Raw genomic sequence first — 22,223 nt, 5'->3', positions numbered from 1 at the left:
TACTGATTTGTGTTTGTCCAGCTCAGTGAGCCAGTTTCTGTCTAATTTTAAACCCAAATGTGAACTGTTCCCTAACTCTTCAGATAATAAACAAGTGAAAGTGAGTCATCTGTCAGCAGAGAGCTGTTTCTGTCTGCTGAACAAACTGAAAGAGAATCAATGATAGAGATTATAGATGAGCTGTAGAGGCATCATGATGGCTCGTTAGAGTTACAGGTTCTTGGAGCACACGAAAGGAAGCTGGGAGCTACAAGTCCCGTCGTTCCAGTTATCTGTAGAAAGAGTTTCCAACCATTTAACTTTCATATTTAAAAATGCAACATACAACAAGACGTTTTAAATGTTGTTTTTTACCTCTCCAGTTTATCAGAAGACAGTTCTCCCCTCCACAACAGTTGTTAGGCTCCCCACCACCCCAGCTTTGGTAGTAGAATTGGGATCCATCAGTCCACATCCAGATACCCTCCTGGAGGAGAAAGATTGTTTTAAAGTCAGAGTGAAATCAAGAGTTGTAGTTGTTGTAATACTCATTCAGGCCACAAGAGGATACTCCTTGTTTTCTACCGGTCACATGACAGTTAATGTTAACGGTCTTTATAGTTAAATTTAGCAGAGAAAAGATAACTGTGAGCCAGGTACAGAGCACCGTGAAGTGATGGTCCTTTCAGAGTTACATTTGAGTTTAGCAGACAAAAAGTGGGCGTCATGCAGCGACGACAGTAAAGTTTAGAAAAACCAAAACGATTAGTTAAGATTAGAAAAAAGATGGTGGTTTGGATTAAAACACTCGCGGGACATGAACACCTGTTTCCTGTGTAAAAGTCTTGTGTTTTCTCCTTAACTTCTTCCTGGACATGAACTCTGCTCCCGCGACTAGTTAAGATTGGAAAAAGATGGTGGTCTGGATTAAAACACTCCACAATTGTGTTTTCTCCTTAACTTCTTCAGGACTTCACACTCTTATACAGCAGCAGTCAGCAGTCAGTGCTGCTGACAGCAATAAATATGTGGACTACATACAGATTATTTACTTTTCACAGCTATATGTACAAGTGCATCATGAGAACAGGCTGAGAGATGAGTGACATCACTTCCTGTGTGATGATAAAAGTCTCACCTGCACTAGGTCATGGCCTCCGATCCAGGCCGGTGGGTTTTCACCGGTCACTTGCTTAATGTAGTATCTGATGAATCTATGCTCCGCATCTGAGTTGATGGAAGCCAGATGCCCACCAGCGCTCTGGCAGAAGAACTAATGGAAACAATATAATCAGTTAAAAATGTTTAGAAAGAAACAAAAACATAATCACATCTCAGGGCAGTTTTACAGTCACAGGGAACATTTTTACACTTTAATCAGTGGTGGAAGAAGTATTCAGATCATTTAATTCAGTAAAACTACTAATACCACACTGTAAAAATACTATATTACACTAAAAGTAAATGTAGGGTCTTGCTACGTAGACCCCACAGTGAAAAGCCTACACAACTATCCCCAGAGACACGTGCTATACCCAGCCGCCCGGCAAGTGGAGCACGCATCGTCACCAGCGTCAAGCGAGGCGAGGCCAAGCTAAGAGTGAAGACCACAGCGGTCGTCGCCGCCGACAGAAAGCTCAAGTGGCGACAGTGGAGCGAGCCCTGGGGATCCTGACACGGTGCCCATGCGGTGATGAAGACAGCCCCGAGGACCACTCTGACACAGCATCGCAGCGCATGTACGACAATGAAACGTGAATTGTTCCCATTGAAATAGAAAATAAACCCGATCATGATAATGAACACGTTTGTGTCTCTCATTTCACTGATGTGTTTAGATATTTCACTACGTTCTACAGCACACGCAGCACACGTAGCAAGAGTCCATGTCCAGGCACACCGAACATGTGCACTGATGCACATCTTTGACAAAAACAATCCCGTTGGGGATAATGTGTGGCCAGGCAGCAAGTCAATCACAGGGTCATGGACCGCCACGAAATGAACACCCGCTTGGTGCCAAGGAGAAAGAGGCAGCCGTGCTCACGAGGCTGGCAGAGGCTTCTGAGTGTCGACTGTCTCTCCTCTGGAACCGTTCTTTGGCTGTCTCATAGACCACTCATTCATTGATAAAAATAAAAAAAAGAGAAAGAAAAAGCTCACAGACCACATTTCATCAAAAAAAAACATCCAACGGGTGGAAAAGCATCCATCTCAGTTTCCTGTGGCGGTCACTGGGGTTTTAGTGCATGTTATAGCGCGTTTTGTCAGCAGATGCCGGCAAAGCGCCATTGTCCGATCCGTTAACCCTTATGTTGTCCATCGGGTCACAATGACCCGTTCAGTTTAGTTGACTTTTTGTATTGGCCTGGCGTTGCGCTTCGGGTCACTATGACCCATACGTTTACTGGTATTAATACTATAACTAGCTACATTTTCTTGATGATATCTACATACTTTCAATGCAGGACATTTACTCTAACAGAGTATTTTTACAGTGTGGTATTAGTAGTTTTACTGCAGTAAAGTATTAGAGTACATTGGTATTTAGCATACATGTGTTATGATAGAAAGAACTGCTGTACCTCTGCCTTGATCCAGGTCTTTCTCTGGCCGTAGAAAGTGAAACAGCGAGAGCCAAACTGAGTCCCACCAGGAGGGCAGAAAGCTTCACCCTGTAGGAACAAACACGCCAAAAACAATCAGACTAGTCTATATCGACAACTGTTCATATACGGATTGTTCCTCCGCAGCGCTGTGGAGATAGAGCTGGCAATGCAAGACTACAATCAGAGCAACCCAACGAGTCAGAGATTCTGTTCTGAATAAACTTCCTCTGTATTGCTAAAATCCTGAATACCAGCGTACCAGCGTATCAAAATGCAATGCTTGGTCAGGTGTATTGGCGACGCAAAAAGTCTCCTTTAGCATCTTGCCCTCTGGTCTTTCACTTTTTGGTGCTCTGGGTCGGGACGTTTAACTGACATGCGGCACAAGAACGGGACAGTTAGGCCGGCTACATACTGGCTGCGTGGCGTGAGCATGTCAGCTACGTGGCGTATCCGTTTATATTTCGGCTCCCATGTTAACAGGTTAGAGCTTACACACTGCCTGACACGTGCCAAAAACGTGTGCATGCTAGAAATAGGACCGACGCATATTCTTCAGTGCAGGTGCAGAATTACAGCCACTAGAGCCAGTCCCACAATGAGCTATCCTTAGGATGTGCCATTTCTGTGTCTGTAGCTTTAAATGCTATTGAGGAGGAGAGAGGGGGGGGGCAAGGTGGAGGGTTGGGGTGTGGCCTTGACCAACTGCCACTTTGCTCGTTTGAAAGCCATGATGTCTCTCTCTCTCTCATGGGGGGCCAAATTCTCTGGGCGGGCAAAGCAGAGAAAGGGGAGGTAACCTTTCCCCTTATGCATCTAAAATATAAGAAGCATCAAAAAAAGCACCAACCATAAAAAAATAAATTAAAATGTTGAAAGGATAAAGAAAAAGCGTTGAAAATGTTGAAACAACCATTGTTTAATTACTTAAAGAACAGATTTCTTCTCAGAAGTTTACTAACTGAGCAGCTTTGTATGAGAGAATTTTAAATAAGAGAACATTTATTTTTACTGTACATACTAAAGTCTGGGAAATGAGCTGCCAGATCTTTTTTTTGTTATTTTAGTGATTTATTTCTTAAGCGTGTACTTACATATGCAGTCAACAGTCCGCTGGAAAAACAGAACAACAAAGCCAATGGAAAGACTGACGTCATCTGTGGAAAGACGTTAAACAAAGTCAACAAACTGCAGACAAAGAAATAACGTCAGACAATGAATGACTGCAACTGATCATTAATGAGCCATTTATCAAATTAAAGCATCGTGCTAGTTATACGTGTATTCTATAATATAGATATGGTTTATATTTGATAGATTATCTCATAATTCAAATTTCGAATTATTAAATACACCAAGTTTTCTTAAAAAGAAAATGTCCTTTCGATTAGTTATTAAAAATAAATGAAATTGTGATAATGAATTGAAATATAATTACCTTTGCTGAGGGGTTGATTGGCTCAAGTAGAGAAGAAGAACAAGCTGATGACTGTCACTGAAAGAAAATGTCTTTATATAGTTTATCATAGCGCCATGGCATCTGAAATATGTAAACCTGAGAACATGTTTGAATCTCTGATTGACATGTTTTTATGTAAAAATGAACAAGGAAACACACTATGAAACTTCTTCTAGTAAGAGGTACTGCAGCCAACATACTTGACTTTAAATTTACTTCCTTTTCATGTTACTTTATACTTCTACTCCACATCTCATCATTTGACACTTAAAGTTACTTTCTACATTAAAAAATTATAATATGAAGAAGTGAGTGAGTGAGTGAGTGAGTTTGGCTTGAGAGATTGGTGCTACTACTACCAGGCATACTTCTGTTTGTTTGTGTCTTCATGGCTGTTTCGACATGATTCAGGGGTACAAGGTGCTCTTTACTGTTATCGAAAATGGACTTCTATTGTCATGCGCTATCACTCCTGCTATTTCTCCTGCTAACCTGGGAAGTCAATATTGCCAGTGGAGCCAGGAGGCAATACAGCAGAAATGAGCTTCTGCAACTTAACCTTGTGAGGCCAGCTGGCGTGTCAGACATCACGCTACAGCTACCAAACCTCATCCTAAGAGACTGTAATAAAACTTATGGCAGAACAAGGGAGAAGAGTAGGCAGAGATGGAAGCGGGGGAAAGCCAGGTGGCATCCGATTACGGCTGAGGAAGCTGCGCCTCAAGCAGACTCCGCTGCCTTTGATGAACCCCTCCCACCCCGGACACAAGATCTTTGAGCCACTCCCCTCTGGCAGGAGAATGAGGTCCATCAGGACCAAAACCTCACACCACATAAACAGTTTTTTCCCCTCCGCCACTAGCCTTCTAAACAAGGCCCGGAATCCATCCTGACTCTCTCCACACCCCACCTCTCATGCTACTGTACCCACTCTGCTGTAGCGTTCCTTTTTACTACTTTTTTTACTACTGTTTAACTTATTTTACTATTTATTTAAATTTATTTTATCGTTATTAATACGTACTGTGTGTATATGTTTATACTTATATTGTTTATATTCTTTTTATCCTTCTTATATCTGTATGTGTGACATGCTCCAGCAACACCATGACAAATTCCTCGTATGTGCAACGTACTTGGCAATAAAGCCCTTTCTGATTCTGATTCTGATTAAACATGGAGCAACTTCTGAATTGCAAATAGCCACTAAGGAATTGAAACTAGAGATTTTGAGAGCAAAACATAACTAAAAATTAAAATTGGAAAACAAGAAGGCTCCAAATAACCTTGGCTCACCTTGGTCAAGTATGAAAGCCATTGCAGGCCTCAGTAAACCAAAGAGCCGTAGTACTGTCACTTTAGACGACTTTGACTCCAATTTTGGTCTTGCGAATGCTCTAAATTGTTTTTATTCTCGGTTTGATACTTTTAACTTTAGCAAAAAATACAGGAAGCGAGTCACAAACTTAAAGACAGTCAGCAATTGTTTTTATATTGAACAAAAAGACATTGAAAAGGCCTTCCTTTGAATAAGGACAATTAAGAGTTGCGGACCTGACAACATCTGTGGTCAATTACTCAAATCCTGTGCTAAAGAACTTTGTTTGCACTTACATCACTTCTTATGAAAACTTTTGAGAATCTGGTGAGGTCTCAAATTTAAAAAAAAAACGAGTATGTTTTGGATCCAATGCAGTTTGCCTATAGGCCACTCAGGGGACGCCACAGTCACTTTAATGAATTTGCTTCTTAAACATCTGGAAGGAAGGGGAACACATGCCAGGCTTTTATTTATCGAATTTTCATCCACATTTAATAAAAATCAACCCCACATTCTAACAAAGAGACTTTTAGAACAACTTGATCTAAGTCATAATATTGTTGGCTGGATTCTGGACTTTTTAACTAACAGAACACAAAGAGTGAGAGTGAACAGAGCACTGTCTGACGAGGTATGCTCCTCCACTGGCTCCCCACAAGGATGTGTGCTGTCCCCTCTCTTGTTCATCCTCTACACGGATATGTGTAGCAGTAATAGAGAGAATTGAACAATTTTAAAGTATGCAGATGATTCTGTAATTGTTGGTCTGCTGCAAGACCATGAAATTGGCCATGGCCCAGTCATCCAGGACTTTGTTGAGTGGTGTGAAAAATCCTTCCTCCAGATGAATATCTCCAAAACAAAAGACATGCTTATTGATTTTCGAAAACTCCCCCAAGAACAAGAAGTCTCCACCATAAAGGGTCAAATAGTGGAGTGTGTTCAAACCTACAAATATCTTGGAACGACCATTGACAGGAAACTGACTTTTGAGGCAAACTGTGACACTGTATATAAAAAGGTAAACCAGCGATTGTTTTGCCTGAGAAAACCGTCCTCCTTCCATATTGACAGAACCTTGATGACCCTATTTTATCATGCTTTTATTGAATCTGTTTTGTCTTTTTGCCTGGTGTTATGGTTTGGGAACTTGTCTCTTAAAAATAGGAATCATCTGAATCAAATTGTGAAGTGGTCCAGTAAGCTTATAGGAAAGCCACAGCTCAACCCAGAATCCCTGTATTCTAAACAGTTACAAAGGATAGCTGGAACTATTTTGAAAGACCACTCCCACCCTTTACATAGTGAATTTCAGCTCCTACCGTCGGGATGCAGGTTTAAAGTACCACCCTGTAAAACTAAGCAATACAGAAACAGCTTTGTCCCAGCAGCTATACGTATATTAAATAAGTAGTAGCAATACAGGTCTGCTGCCTTATTTAGTTTTATTGATCTATTGATTTTTATATTTTTCTTTGTGTCTGCGGAACTATTGATTTACTGTATTTTATTAGTAAGCAATGATGTCTCCTTTGTCATGTTACATGTTTCATTTCACGAAATTCTGCCGTGGGCCCATCACGGAATTTTTTGTGGTTCTGTAAAACTGCCAAACATTTTTGAGTTAAGGGGCCGTGTTAATTTCACGGAATTCTGTGAGATCAGGTTAACGATAATATGAAGTAGTACTAATACGTATAATCTACCCAGTGTTGGATCCAAACCAGTTGAACAGCAAGGTCCCTGGGAGGACAAAGGACAATGCCATGCCGGGACCTGCGTGAAAGTCCTGTGTTGTTTGACCCATCCACCACCCCGACCAACCTCCCTATGATTGAAAATTAATATTACTGAAGTGAAATAGATATTATTAATCTTTAAAGAGCAGTTGTTTGTGATTATTTGTGTAATTCCAATTTCACCCTTACCTGTTCACTTTATAAATATGAGATAAATTAAACAAATTAATCAAAATCTGTATTTTCAAAATAACCCTGTGCTTTACCAATGAGTGTTTTTCTTTCTCTAAAGTGTGCTTTTCTGTCCTCTCTGACCCTAACACAAACCGCAGACACATGGATGTTAAAGAATCTTTACTATTTATGGTAATGCTTGGTAGATAAACCTTATGTATTTATTTTATAGGGAAGTTTACCTGCACTGTGCTTTCTTTATACTGCCATAAAACTCAGATTAAGTACTTTTTAACTGCACAAAATGTACGTTTCATTCCTTTTGGCAAAGAAACAAGGAAACTATCCAGTTATGAGGTCTGAATGCAAGGTAACAATGTACCTTTGTTACCTTGCATCAATGGTACATTGTTACCTTGAATTCACCTGCAAGGTAACAATGGTACATTGTTCTTTTGACATACAAATTGATGCAGCCCAAGTAAGTTCACAAGAGATATAACAGATAATATTAAACAAGTTACACCTTTAAACAGTAAAAGAATAAAAACATGAATATTGAACATATATCTTTTTGTTTCTTTAAGTTGTTCCACGCCACACATTTTAATGACTATTTATCATTTAATACAACCCTTCTACAACATGACTTCAGACATGTAGAAATGTTTCAGGCTTAGAATGAAAGACTGCTGTAAACATCTTCTAACACTTTACAGAATAACAGAACATATTTTAAAGTGTGCAGGGGTTGGTCTAAATGGGGCTGGATGGGGCAAACCACAGCAGTGGAAGAAGTATTCAGATCCTTTTTTGCAGTAAAATTATTATTTTCAATGCAGGACTTTCACTGTAAATGTATTTTTACATGATCTGGTATAAGTAGCTCCGGATTTCTACTGAATGCAGAACGTCTGCAGACCGGCTCCGCTTCGTGTCGGCTGCGTGCCTCACCGTCCGTCAATACCCACCAGGTCCGGATTTGTTGCGGCACGGCTGCAGCCATGACTGACAGTTGTAGTCACGAAGATAGAGGTTAAATTCTCTGCCTGAGCCCGAACCGGGCCGTTATTTTCCGCCACTATCCTATGGCCGGGCCGGGCCGGGCCCTTGATCAAGCATTTTTTTTATTTTTTTTATCATTACTTTATTAGCCTAATTGGGTGGGGAGAAAGCTATGCCATAATCAGAAATATTATCTATATAGTCTATAGTTAAGCCAAAGTAACGAATGTGTCCAAAAAGTTAGAAAAAAGTTGGACTACAGTTACAACATGTAACATGTGTCATGCGCGGAGTCTCCTCCGCTCGTACACGTCACACCGGGCCTGCTGGGCTGTGTGTAGCATGGAGCTTGAGGATATAAAGAAAAAATAAAAACAGGAGAATTAACTTTGAGCAAGTTTGGAGGAAAGTCGGAGGTATGGAACCATTTTAAACAAGTTGTGGGCAGTGACAACATATATGTTGTCTTTGTCGAGTGCATTAAGTGTGGCTTGGACTTGGACGATGAACAGACACATGAAGCAGGCTCGACGTGGCAGAAAAGGTGATAGTCGGCCTTCAACGTCCTCTTTTGTCTTCTCCAAGCATAGGCTACCCCTGAGGGCGAGGCAAGCCCTCACAGAGAAATGCATTGAGTTTTTTTTTACGTTTCTTCATTCGGATCCATTTGGGATCCATTCCATTCTGAATAAACAAACAGCGCAGTTTAGGCTACATGCATGAATTGTAGTTGACAACGTCATTTATAACGGCTCACGGATTAAAAGATTGTCGGGTTTAAATCGGGCTCATAATCACAGTTAATGTGTCGGGCCGGGCCGGGCTCAGACACAACATGCACGGGCTCGGGTAGGGTCGGGCTTGATTTTTTGGGCCCGATCTAAGCTCTACACGAGGACCCACAAGGTCTCGCGAATTCACGTAGAATAGAACCACAAAACCAACAACAGTTTGTTTCCATCCAGAGGAGTAGAGGGGAAACTACTCTGAGCTGTGTTTTCAAGGTGTAGTGCAGGGAAATATGATCCGCCGTGAGCACGGTGTATTTTATTTTGAAAATTGACCGGATGTTTATTTTGTTTCTATGCTCAACTTCCTGTCCTCACTATCTGCCGTGTGCTGAATTGCTGCGGAGCTCTCTGGCGTCCGGGAAAAATAGAAGCTCTGGGTATCTGCTCCGGAGGGCTGCAGACCGCCGGAGCTGGGACGTAGTCGGAACGCAGACGTTCTGCAGTCAGTGGAAATACACACACTGACTTTAATGGAAACCTACTGACTCCCCTACGCAGCCGTTACGCAGCCGGTGGAAATTGGGGGTTAGTTTACAGCAGTAAAGTATTAGAGTACACTGGTATTAAAGTGCTCATATTATGCTTTTTGGCTTTTCCCTTTCCTTTATTGTGTTATATATCTTTTTTGTGCACGTTATAAGTTTACAAAGTGAAAAAGCACCCCAAAGGGACTTACTATCTCCAACAGAAAACACTGTTCACAAACTGCTCCAAACAGCTCTATTGTAGTCCAGCCTTTAATAATAATAATAATAATAATAATTTATACTTTATTAATCCCGCAGGGGAAATTACAATGTTCTCACTCTGTTATTATTATACACATTACACACAGGCCTGAATTACACACATATGCACTAATGGAGAGATGTCAGAGTGAGGGGGCTGCCCATAGAAAAATGCCCAGAGCAGTTGGACGTTAAGTGCCTTGCTCAAGCGCACCTTGGCAGTGCCCAGGAGGTGAACTGGCATCTCTACAGCTACCAGTTCACCACCATACTTTGGTCCATATGGGGACTTGAACCAGCAACGCTCCGGTTCCCAACCCAACTGGACTGGTTTTCGCCAATGTAGTGTTTATCACCATCTAGTCTATATCAACAATTTTTCATTACCGTGATTCCGCTGGATTTCTAAGGACTATGGTTAACTGCCTCTCAGATCTCTGCAGGGTAAATCCAGACAGCTAGACTATCTGTCCAATCTGAGTTTTCTGCTGACTAAAACTACTTTTGAACGTACACATGTTCCACCAAAACAAGTTCCTTCCTGAGACTATTTAGCAGAGGCACAGTGGCTCTGTCCGGAGCTTAGCACCGCCCAAGTTGATTGTGATTGGTTTAAAGAAATGGCAATAAACCAGAGCACGTTTTTCTCCCATCCAGGAATGCTGTGTGGACTAGCCAGACCGTCCTCTGTAGCGCTGTGGAGAAAGGTCTGGACATGCGAGGCCAATCACCATCTGACTCAGCCAGTTAAGAGCTACATTTAGCTTTAGATGTTATACAAATATGGTCTCTGGAGCACAGGTTTGATCTGCTCACAATATTAATGCACATTTAACCCTCATATTGTCCTCGGGTTAAATTTGACCCGTTATCAAAGTCTTTTTATATCAGAAAATATGGGACGTCGAACAAAACTATGAAAAAAAAACTCGGTCAAAACTGCAAAAAAAAGCGTGAAAAACATCAAAAATAACATTGAAAAAGTGACAAAAAAAAACTTCAGAAAAAGCGATTAAAATGTTAGAAAAAGTGACCATAAACAACGGGAAAAAAAACATCAAAATACCAAACTTCGAAAAAGTGACTGAAAGACAACTAAAGTGTTTTTTTCATGGTTGACGGGAAGACAACACAAGGGTTAAGAGTGCTACTATTATATAACAAAAATGGAAAGCTTGGGCAATGAGCTGATAACCCTTTCGCGTAAAACTCAGATTAAATACTTTTTAGCTGCACAAAATGTATTTTTCGTAGTCTTTACAGTTAGGATTTTACAGCCCTTTCAAAATAAGGAGAATAAGCATGAGCATGTCAAAAGCCATGGTGGGCCAAAATAAAGGGAGCACGGGTTAAACTTGGCCTGCGGACCCCAAATTGGGCGGCCTTGGTTTTGAGTGTCTGCTGTGTCACAGAATAGAATAGAATAGAATAGAATAGACTTTATCGATCCCTAAGGTGGAATATTCAGTGCTATAGTGACAAAATATAAGACACACAGCACACAAAGAATATACAGGAGATAATAAATAGGATAGAATACAAGAACAACTATTCAAAAATAAAGATAAAAAATACAAAGGAAAGAATGTACAAACATATATACAAGTGATGAATAAAAATGTAGAATCTACCATCTTGTCATCTGCCATATTGTATTGTGTATAAATGTTATCTAACACTCAGTGATGCGTGAAGTGTTAAAGAGTTTTATTGCCTGTGGTAGGAATGATCAACACAGTCTCACTCCCTACTCATCAAATGTCTGACGCATGGTCAAGGACCCCTGGCATTAAGTTTCAAAGAAAGAGGTGTAGCTGTTGCGTTGTTTTTCGACGGGGGGCGGGGGCTGTCAGATAGATATTCATGTTAATCCCTCACCGTCGGATATAGACGAAAGAAAAAACACGCCCTCCTTAACTCGAAATCTGTGACAGTTTTATTATTGGTATTTTTAGTCCAATAACAGCTGTTTTAATCAACATTTATTCACATTTATCATTGTTTATATGTATTTCTTTTAATGTTATTATTTTGGTCTATTTCGGGCAGGGAAGCTGGGTTGCTTTTTTGTTTATTTACGTATATTTTTAAAACTATAACGCTACATCTATCAACATTTATTTAGATGTTATCATGGTATTCATTTCTTTATTTTAATAATATTATTTCAGTCTTATTACCGGAGAAATATTGCAGTATGCTATAATATATAACATTACGTTATGATCTGAGCTAGACGCATTCAAAGCCAATATCCCACAATGCAATGCGGGCATTCATTTCAGAGAATCGGACAGCGATCAGAGGGTCTTTAACGTCAATATCGCTTCAATGTACATATTTAATCAGTGGTTTTGTCACCTGCAACAACTCGTTGCTCAGCTTTGTTCCAGTAAGTTATGCACCGTAATAACGTTTTAAAAAATCAGCGGAAGTGACGTAGTAATTACCACTCCGCGTATGTGAAAGAATGTTGCACGTTGTATGTGAGAATTTACACAATAAAAACACCAATAATGAAAAAATAGTGTTTTATGCTAAGCACTTTGATTTGCCTTATATATATACTGTATAAAAAATCTACAGTTGAGTGTTTATAAATACAGCCTAATGGCTTGTTTGATTAATTTGCATTTGTTTTGACTTAAAGAAATGCAAAAAGGCAAAAATAAACTATATACAAAGAGAAGCATTTTTTTTATTTTATTTTCCATGCATAGTTATTTACAAACACAATTTTCTAATTTTGCAGTTAATGAATGTTAATAGCAAAGACTAAAAACATGAGCATATTTATGTGTGGGACTTGATTTAATATCACATTGCGTTATTAGTTGTTTTAAATAAATTACTTTTTTGAAATATCAATATATGGCAGGCCTAACATATTAATAATTATATTCAGAAAATTATCCTCATATCAATCACCATGGTTACAGCTTGTAGCCATCCTAACCTTTGTAGCCTTTACTGAGAGACTACCTTTTCAAAACTAAGAAGGGACTAGTTTTAGGAAGCATTTTCAGGAAAGTAAAAGGATAAGCAGATTGTTGCCGAGGTTTTTGTTCACATAGTAAGATGTATATAGCTTTGTATGGGTATGTGTACATATACAACATGTGTTTTGGCATTTTGGCACACTTCTACCTCAGCCTGTATACTGCACACAGACACAAGTACTTTTGCATTTCTGCTGAAATAGAGACATCTATGCAGTGGTGCCATGCCAACAATCTCATTCAACCATTTCACAAACTGAGGAGTTGGTCGTGACATGGGTCAGAGGGTGTCAGAGGTCATAAATGATGAACCAATCAATGGGCTCTGCTTCTATATGCACCTTGGTGTTCATATAAACAACACCTGGCTGGAAGGCCCATGTTGAAAGTGTGTGTTATCATTTAGAGTAGACACTCACAGTGAATCAGAGGGTTTATGTTATACAAGGCTGCATTACAGAGCATATTCATAAGTCAGCATGGCAATATCTAAAACCATCTCATTTAAAGCTTGCGTGTCAGGTGGCTGTCTCTCCAGGCAAGCACAGAGAATATGGTCTGATCTATCGTTATTCTTCATGCCAGATGATCTCTTATCCTCTGGAAGAAGATATAGGGTACCCCAATGTAAACTTAACATTTCAAAACTATAGGCCTATTCGGACCTACCTCAATTAAAACTTTAAATAATGTTGCTTGAGGCTGCAGGGGTTGTGGAATAGCTTCATTATATAATGCATATAGGGTTGTGTGTAGGTTGCTCTTGTCTTGTTGTTCAGAAGGTACTACACACATAGGACAAGCTGTTATAAAAGATACTACACACATAGGACCATCTGTTATAGAAGGTACTACACACATAGGACCATCTGTTATAAAAGGTACTACACACATAGGACAAGCTGTTATAGAAGGTACTACACACATAGGACCATCTGTTATAGAAGGTACTAAACACATAGGACCATCTGTTATAGAAGGTACTACACACATAGGACCAGCTGTTATAGAAGGTACTACACACATAGGACCAGCTGTTATAGAAGGTACTACACACATAGGACAAGCTGTTATAGAAGGTGCTACACGCATAGGACCAGCTGTTATAGAAGGTACTACACACATAGGACCAGCTGTTATAGAAAGCTCTGGACCTCAGCTGTCATGTAGATATGGTCACCAAAGTTTACCCACTGTAAGCACTGTCAAATATGATAATAAGCTATTTTCACCTATTTAACGATACAATTTTTAAAATGTGATGACACCATGTTCCTCAGGGTGTATCCAAAATTCTACACTGCCAACTTCTACTTTTGAGAAATATACCAATATACTTTAAAACTACAACTCCCATAAGAGACGCGCCACAGGAGCTGTTACAAAGCTTGTGCACTTGTGTTCTTCCGGGGAGGGTGGGTGGACTTGTTTGGCTCCTGTGTTTCTGCTGTCTGCCGTGAATGGGCTTCATTCCATTTTTGCACTTTGCAATTCAACTGACCCGGGTCGACTTAATAAAATCAATAACAGACCTTACTAGACAAAGTGAAATTAGTGACAGTATTTCAACATCAACATTTTGAAGCAGTCCTGCACATTGTCTATTTGATGTCATGAAGCCAGTTGTCTCATCACCTGACCAATACCTCACTGAGATCAGCTCTTGTCTTTAGACCCAAAGGTTGTGAGTTCAAGCCCCCAGGGTAAATATTAATGATTTGTCCCTTTTAGAAAACAACAACAGGACCAGACACTGTTTTTGTGACAATATGTCTTTTATTTTTGAATGCTTAGTTGATTATATAATAAAGGAAATCAGCTGAATAAAGAACACAACACATCAGTTTTAAGAATAAAAAGTAACCAGTTCATTAAACCAGTGGACTATATGAATTATTAATAGTTATTATGAAGTGTTATTACAGTTGCATTCTCCTCTTGTATCACAGAAAGGTCCGACAAAATATACACTTTTATTTTCTATCTGGACATTTTGGATAAAAAGATCATCACCACTCATGTCTGATAGGTTTACCTTTGGACGGAGTCAGGCTAGCTGTTTCCAGTCTTTATGCTAAGCTAAGCTAGCTGTTTTCCCCTGTTTCCAGTCTTTATGCTAAGGTAAGCTAGCTATTTCCCCGTTTTCAGTCTTTATGCTATGCTAACGTCTGCTTGAGGGAACTTCATATTTAGCGTACACTCATGAGAGTGTTTGTTAAAGAGCCTTGTCCTACCATGCCCATAACCTTTGGAAAGGCCTTCCACTACATGTTAAAAAAGCAACTAATATTACACACACACACACACACAGACACACACACACACACACACACACACACACACACACAGACACACACAAACACACACACAGTGGGATTGATAACCCACCTCTACTCATTACACTATAGCCAACCAGAACACACCATTCTTTCTGTCTTTCCCAAACAAACTGTTTCAGTTATTCTCTCATGATGCTGGTTCTGTATTTATTATTACTGCTTTAATGCTGTTCAATTGTTTTGTTGCTCTCTGATATTTCTGTGTTCCTTTAATTGTAAAGTGCACTGAGACCATGTAGCTGCCAACACATGGCTCCTGAACATTGCTACATTGTGGCTAAGGGTCTTCTTAAAGAGCATTTTGGGAACAAGTACAAGATTGCTACTGCATATATAGAAAAAGTTTATTCTCTTGGACAACAACCAAGTCCCAGGATGTCAAAGCTCTCCAAGCTTATGCATTATTCCTGTGTGGATGTTGTAATGTAATGGAAGAACATCAGTTTATGCAAGAGTTAAATACCAACTAACATTTAAATGGTTATTTCAAACTTTTAGACAATCTGCCTTTTCTTTTAAAGACACTACACAGTGGAATGCAATAATAGATGACATAAAGAGCTGCAGTTCCATTAAGAGCTTTAAATCTCAACTGAAATTGTTCCTAAAGATCACTCAAATCTGCAACCACTGACACTGATATGGTGGTGACCAAATGTGTTTGGGTGTTTGTGTGTGTGTGTGTGTGTGTGTGTGTGTGTGTAGGGGATGGGATGGGGGTGGAGTGGGGATGTGTTGTTTGTATGTTTTTTATTGTGCCCTGCCAGGGGACTGCAGATGTAAATTAGCCTAAGGCGAACTCTGGTACAATGTATCAAATGGTAACATTTATGTTTAAAATTGTACATGGTCCCTAATGAATAAATAAATTGAAAAAAAAGAAAGAAAAATAAGTTGCCCTTCAAGCTCAGAGAACGATGGAGAGCCGAAGCTCATGACATTTATGAAGCCTCAAATGACAGAACTCATTTCACAAACATGGTTGCATTTCTTGAGAGACGTGAGAGTCTTGGCTGACCCAATCTTTGGAATTGTTGTCGGTGTAAGCCTACAGGTTGTTGGCTTAAATACTTCCAACAAGTTTAAACCACAGTCAAAGAGCAGAATGAAAGGAAGCAGTTTTACTACTACTGTGACTCCAATGGATACTGATGAAGACAAAGCTGTAGAGAATTGCTCTAGAGCTCGAGCCCCTGGTGTTGCAAGATGATCATACATATATCTAATCAGGCATTAAGCTGTGGACGACTGTCCTGCATGTTTTAAATGTGTCTCTGCATTAGCACACCTGATTCATATTAACAATCAGACCAGTTTAATAAAGCCATGTTATTAAGTCAACCCGGGTAGACTTAATTAAATAAATGAAAGGCATCTATATGTTGTCTAGAACTCAATGAAGGAAGTATTCAGATACTTCACTCAAGTGAAAGTACTAATACCACACTATAAACTATAAATGAAAATCTACTTAAAGTATTACAAATAAAGAAGAATCCTCCGATTTTAGAAAGTGTAAAGGATCCAAACAATTGTGTGTTTAATGGTCTAATCATCTCAGCTGGACTTGTAGCCGTTATATTGTTGACTAGTTTCATTTATAATAAAACATCAGATTTTATAAACTACATGTGTTTTGTGTGCAGAAATCTTAATGTGTAAAGTAACTAGTAACTAAAGCTGTCAGATGAATGTAGTGGAGTAAAAACTACAATATTTCTCTCTGAAATGTAGCGGAGTAGAAGTAGAAAGTAGCATGAAAAGAGAAGACTCAAGTAAAGTACAAGTACCTCAACATTTGGACTTAAGTAGTTACATTCCACCACTGGTCTAGACAAAGACATTCTAATAACTTACTAGTGTTTCATTAATTTGACAATATTAATATAAATATATCTTAAAATCCTGCATTTGCTTTGCAATTCCATTGACCCGGGTCGACTTAATAAAATAAATAACAGACCTTACTAGACAAAGTGAAATTAGTGACAGTATTTCAACATCTTGAAGCAGTCCTGGACATTCTCTATTTGATGTCATGAAGCCAGTTGTCTCATCACCTGGCCAATACCTCACTGAGATCAGCTCTTGTCTTTAGACCCAAAGGTTGTGAGTTCAAGCCCCCAAGGTCAATATTAATGATTTGTCCCTTTTAGAAAACAACAACAGGACCAGACACTGTTTTTGTGACAATATGTCTTTTATTTTTGAATGCTTAGTTGATTATATAGTAAAGGAAATCAGCTGAATAAAGAACACATCAGTTTTAAGAATAAAAAGTAACCAGTTCATTAAACCAGTGGACTATATGAATTATTAATAGTTATTATGAAGTGTTATTACAGTTGCATTCTCCTCTTGTATCACAGAAAGGTCAGACAAAATATACACTTTTATTTTTTATCTGGACATTTTGGATAAAAAGATCATCACCACTCATGTCTGGTAGGTTTACCTTTGGATGGAGTCAGGCTAGCTGTTTCCAGTCTTTATGCTAAGCTAGGCTAACGTCTGCTTGAGGGAACTTCATATTTAGCGTACACATATGAGAGTTGTATCGATCTGAACAATAACTCTGAGAAATCTAATTATTGTGTTAATATTTCATCAGATGAGTGGGCGCTGTTTATAACAGATAATATTCAGTAAACTAAAATGGAAAAGATGTGCGAGTATTCAAATGTTTTCTGTATTTCATTTTGTGTTATTTACTGTAGATTAAAAGTCCTATTACTGATTTGTTTTTGTCCAGCTCAGTGAGCCAGTTTCTGTCTAATTTTAAACCCAAATGTGAACTGTTCCCTAACTCTTCAGATAATAAACAAGTGAAAGTGAGTCATCTGTCAGCAGAGAGCTGTTTCTGTCTGCTGAACAAACTGAAAGAGAATCAATGATAGAGATTATAGATGAGCTGTAGAGGCATCATGATGGCGCGTTACACATACAGGTTCTTGGAGCACACGAAAGAAGCCTGGTTGGTACAAGCCGCATTGTTCCAGTTTTCTGTGGAGAGAGTTTCCAACCAATGAATTACATTTAATGTCAAACTTTTACAATTGAGACTGCAACATACAACAATATGTTTTACATGTATTATTTACCATCAGGGTATATCTCAAGACAGTTCTCCGTTCCACCGTTGTGGTCAGGCTTCCCCACAGCCCAGCTTTGGTAGTCGAATTGGGATCCATCAGCCCACATCCACATACCCTCCTGGAGGCGAAAGATTGGTTTAAAGTCGAAGTAAAATCAAGAGTTTTTGTTGTTGTAATATTCATTCAGGCCACAAGTTGATCCTCTTTGTTTTCTACCGGTCACATGACAGTTAAGGTTAACGGTCTTTATAGTTACATTTAGCAGAGAAAAGGTGACTGTGAGCCAGGTACAGAGCACCGTGAAGTGACGGTCCTTTCAAAATTACAGTTGACTTTAGGAGACAAAAAGTGAGCGTCATGCAGCGAGAACAGTAAAGTTTAGAAAAACCAGAAGGACTAATTAAGATTAGAAAAAAAGACGGTAGTTTGGATTAAAACACTCCCAGGACATGATCATCTGTTTCCTGGGTGAAGGTCCTGTGTTTTAGGAGCCAAACATCCCTCCCAACCTCCTCCCTACGAGGATCTTCACGCTCTTTATACAGCAGCACTCAATGTGCCAATAAAACATACATGGAATACATACAGATTACAGAGCTTTACTTGTCACAGCCATATGTATGAATTCTTCATGAGAGCCGGCTGAGAGATGAGCGACATCACTTCCTGTGTGATGATAAAAGTCTCACCTTCATTGCGTCAAAGCCTCCAATCCAGGCATTTTTGTCAGTACTGGACACTTGGTTAGTGTTGTTTCTGATGAATTCATGCTCCGCATCTGAGTGGATGGAAGCCAGATGCCCACCAGCGCTCTGGCAGAAGAGCTAATGGAGACAATATAATCAGTTTAAAACGTTTATAAAGAAACAAAAACATAATCACATTATTAACAGATCTCACGGCAGTTCTACAGTCACAGGGAACATTTTTATACTTTTAATCAGTAGTGGAAGAAGTATTCAGATCATTTACTTCAGTAAAATTACTAATACCACACTGTGAAAATAGTATATTACACTAAAAGTAAATGTAGGCTACTTAGTTACTGGTATTAATACTTTAACTAGCTACATTTTCTTGATGATATTTACATACTTTCAATGCAGGAATTTACTCTAACAGAGTATTTTTACAGTGTGGTATTAGTAGTTTTACTGCAGTAAAGTATTGGAGTACACTGGTATTAAGCATACATTTGTTATAATAAATAAAACTGCTGTACCTCTGCATCGATCCAGGTCTTTGGCTGGCCGTAGAAAGCGAAACAGCGAGAGCCAAACGAAGTCCAATCAGTAGGGCAGGAAGGTGCACCCTGTATGAACAAACACGCCAAAAACAATCAAACTAGTCCATTTCGACGACTGTTCATTTACGGGATTGTTCTTCCACAGCGCTGTGGAGATAGAGCTGGCATTGCAAGACTACAATCAGAGCAACCCAACGAGTCAGAGATACTGTTCTGAATAAACTTTGTATTGCTAAAATCCTGAATACGGGTCCGCCAGCGTGTCAAAAAGCAATACTTGGTCAGGTGCATTGGCGACGCACAAAGTTTCCTTTAGCGTCTAGCCCTCTGGTGTTTCACTTTTTGGTGCACGTTTAACAGACATGCAGCACAATAACGGGACAGTTAGGTTTAGGAAGATTGTGGGTGGGGTTACAAAATGTACGTATGAGTGACATATCTCAGACAGAACTCATCAAGCATCATCATGAAAGATATGCCTGAATCATGCTTCATTTTGCTGACAATGAGGAGAACTTAAGGAAACACTTTATAATAACCATCACTAATAAATGGTAAATTTATAGTCAATCAATCTTTAGTTAATAGGTATCTTACTGTTAAAAGGCAATGAAATTATGATTTATAATGTTTAGTCATTATTAGTAAATAATGTTATTTCATCATTAGTTTAGTGTCATCTACAATAATAAGTTTATAACTTCAAATAGATAGCTAATACTTTGTCATTAATAATAATTGTTTTGTAAACCATTTATAAACATTATGTGAATGGCAATTATAAAGTTAACTATAACTAATCCTTAAAATAAATGATTAATAAATGGTTTATAAAGCATCAAGTAACATTTATTTGACCCCTTTAAATCTTTTTGTTGGCGATCTGTTAAAGAGATGATTATTTTATTTGATAATATCTAAATAATGTTTATAGATGCTTTACAAAGTCTTCATTAACCATTAACAAGGTATTATTTTCATCAGTTGAAACTTTAATAGACATCCAAATATTGACGGTTTACAAACGATTTCTTAATCATTAACAAAAAGTTAATATAAAATGTTTTGATGTGAACAACAATAAACTGTTAAAATAACATAAACTAAAGCATAACTAAAATTAGAAAACAAATTATTTTGTTGTTAGTTAAAGGAAACTTTATTTGGTGAATCAGGTTCTGTCAGATCGTCTCATTCTGCAGCTGCATGAGTTTGCATCCACCTGTTTAATGAACATTTTTTGGAAGCTCACTGTGCCTCATGTGAAAGTCTTTTTGCCTCCCTAAGTCCATTGTTAGAAAGGGCATGACCTTCCCTACATTTTAATGAAGAGTTCAAATTGTGGATGCTATAGCAAAGTAAAAAGAACTTTGTTTCTTCTGCTGTCTATCAGCTGGGTCCTGCATGAGTCTGAACATTTCATCCAATACACACTAATGTAAAAATGTCAGAAGGCCATTTTCTCTAAGTCTCAAACAAGGTTGAATATTTTAAAAACTTTTAATGGGATTTGAAAGTTCAATACTACCCTGAATGTAGAAAAGATGTGGAACATTTTACAGTTTGAATGGTGTTTCTTGGTGAATGTATGAACTAATAGAAAGCAGTTAAAAATAAATGAATTTGTGTGAATTTCTATCTCTTTTCATGTGAGCTGTAGGTAATTGTGTGAGACAATTAACAACGTGCATGTTTTATTTGATGTATTGTAGTTTAAACTGTTGTTTGGCTTGATCATTATTGTAAATTATTAACCAGCACTTGGATTAGCGAGTGTCAAAAGCATCAGAAATGCGTCAAAAATTACACTACCATCAAAAAAAAGTTGAAAGGATTTAAAAAAAAGCATTGAAAGTGTTGAAACAAGCATTGTTTAATAAATTGAAGAACAGTTTACTAACTGAGCAGCTTTGTTTGAGAAAATGTTAAGAGTGTACTTACATATGCAGCCAACAGTCCGCTGGACAAACAGAGCAACAAAGCAAACAGAAAGACTGACGTCATCTGTGTTAAACAAAGTCAACAAACAGCAGACAAAGAAATAATGTCAGACAATGAATGACTGCAACTGATCATTAATGAGCCATTCATCAAATGAAAGCATCCTGCTAGTTATAATTGTATTATATAATATAGATATGGTTTATATTTGATAGATTATCTCATAATTCAAATTTCGAATTATTAAATACACCAAGTTTTCTTAAAAAGAAAATGTCCTTTCGATTAATACATGATTAGTTATTAAAAATAGATGAAATTGTGATAATGAATTGAAATATAATTACCTTTGCTGAGGGGTTGATTGGCTCAAGTAGAGGAGAAGAACAAGCTGATGACTGTCACTGAAAGAAAATGTCTTTATATAGTTTATCATAGCGCCGTGGCATCTGAAATATGTAAACCTGAGAACATGTTTGAATCTCTGATTGACATGTTTTTATGTAAAAATGAACAAGGAAACACTTTTTATGAAACTTCTTCCAGTAAGAGGTACTGCAGCCAACATACTTGTATTTTACTTCCTTTTCATGCTACTTTATACTTCTACTCCACACTTCATCATTTGACAGTTACTTTTTTACATTACGATAATATGAAGTAGTACTAATTCTACTAATGTACCCAATGTTGGATCTGAACCAGTTGAACAGTAAGGTCCCTGGGAGGACAAAAGGACAATGCAAGGATTATTGCTGTGAAAGTACTGGATCACGGTACTTGTTGAATGTTTTGTGT

At 38.5% G+C, this 22,223-nt stretch overlaps 1 protein-coding gene across 3 annotated transcripts; it reads right to left on the bottom strand.

The window, feature by feature from the left end:
• Positions 1 to 12: 12 nt before the first annotated feature.
• On the bottom strand, positions 13 to 21,789 carry LOC116064197 (galactose-specific lectin nattectin-like). 3 transcript variants are annotated; one of them, XM_036003965.1, is made up of 7 exons: positions 21,773 to 21,789; positions 21,426 to 21,488; positions 19,461 to 19,550; positions 18,979 to 19,062; positions 1,118 to 1,168; positions 355 to 466; positions 13 to 272 (listed from the first exon to the last, which is right to left on the bottom strand). In XM_036003965.1, exons 2-7 carry the CDS (start codon positions 21,486 to 21,488, stop codon positions 211 to 213), a joined length of 462 nt encoding a protein of 153 aa, XP_035859858.1. In that variant the 5' UTR covers positions 21,773 to 21,789; the 3' UTR covers positions 13 to 210. The 3 variants fall into 3 exon arrangements, with proteins under 3 accessions (XP_035859858.1, XP_031175117.1, XP_031175116.1); XM_031319257.1 differs by lacking the exon at positions 1,118 to 1,168 and having other exon boundaries at positions 18,928 to 19,062; XM_031319256.1 differs by lacking the exons at positions 13 to 272; positions 355 to 466; positions 1,118 to 1,168 and adding exons at positions 17,946 to 18,146; positions 18,245 to 18,356 and having other exon boundaries at positions 18,928 to 19,062.
• Between the last annotated feature and the right edge of the window lie 434 nt (positions 21,790 to 22,223).

Source organism: Sander lucioperca, chromosome 8 (assembly GCF_008315115.2).
Source record: "Sander lucioperca isolate FBNREF2018 chromosome 8, SLUC_FBN_1.2, whole genome shotgun sequence".
NCBI lineage: Eukaryota > Metazoa > Chordata > Actinopteri > Perciformes > Percidae > Sander > Sander lucioperca.
This window is presented reverse-complemented; position numbering and strand designations above follow the sequence as displayed.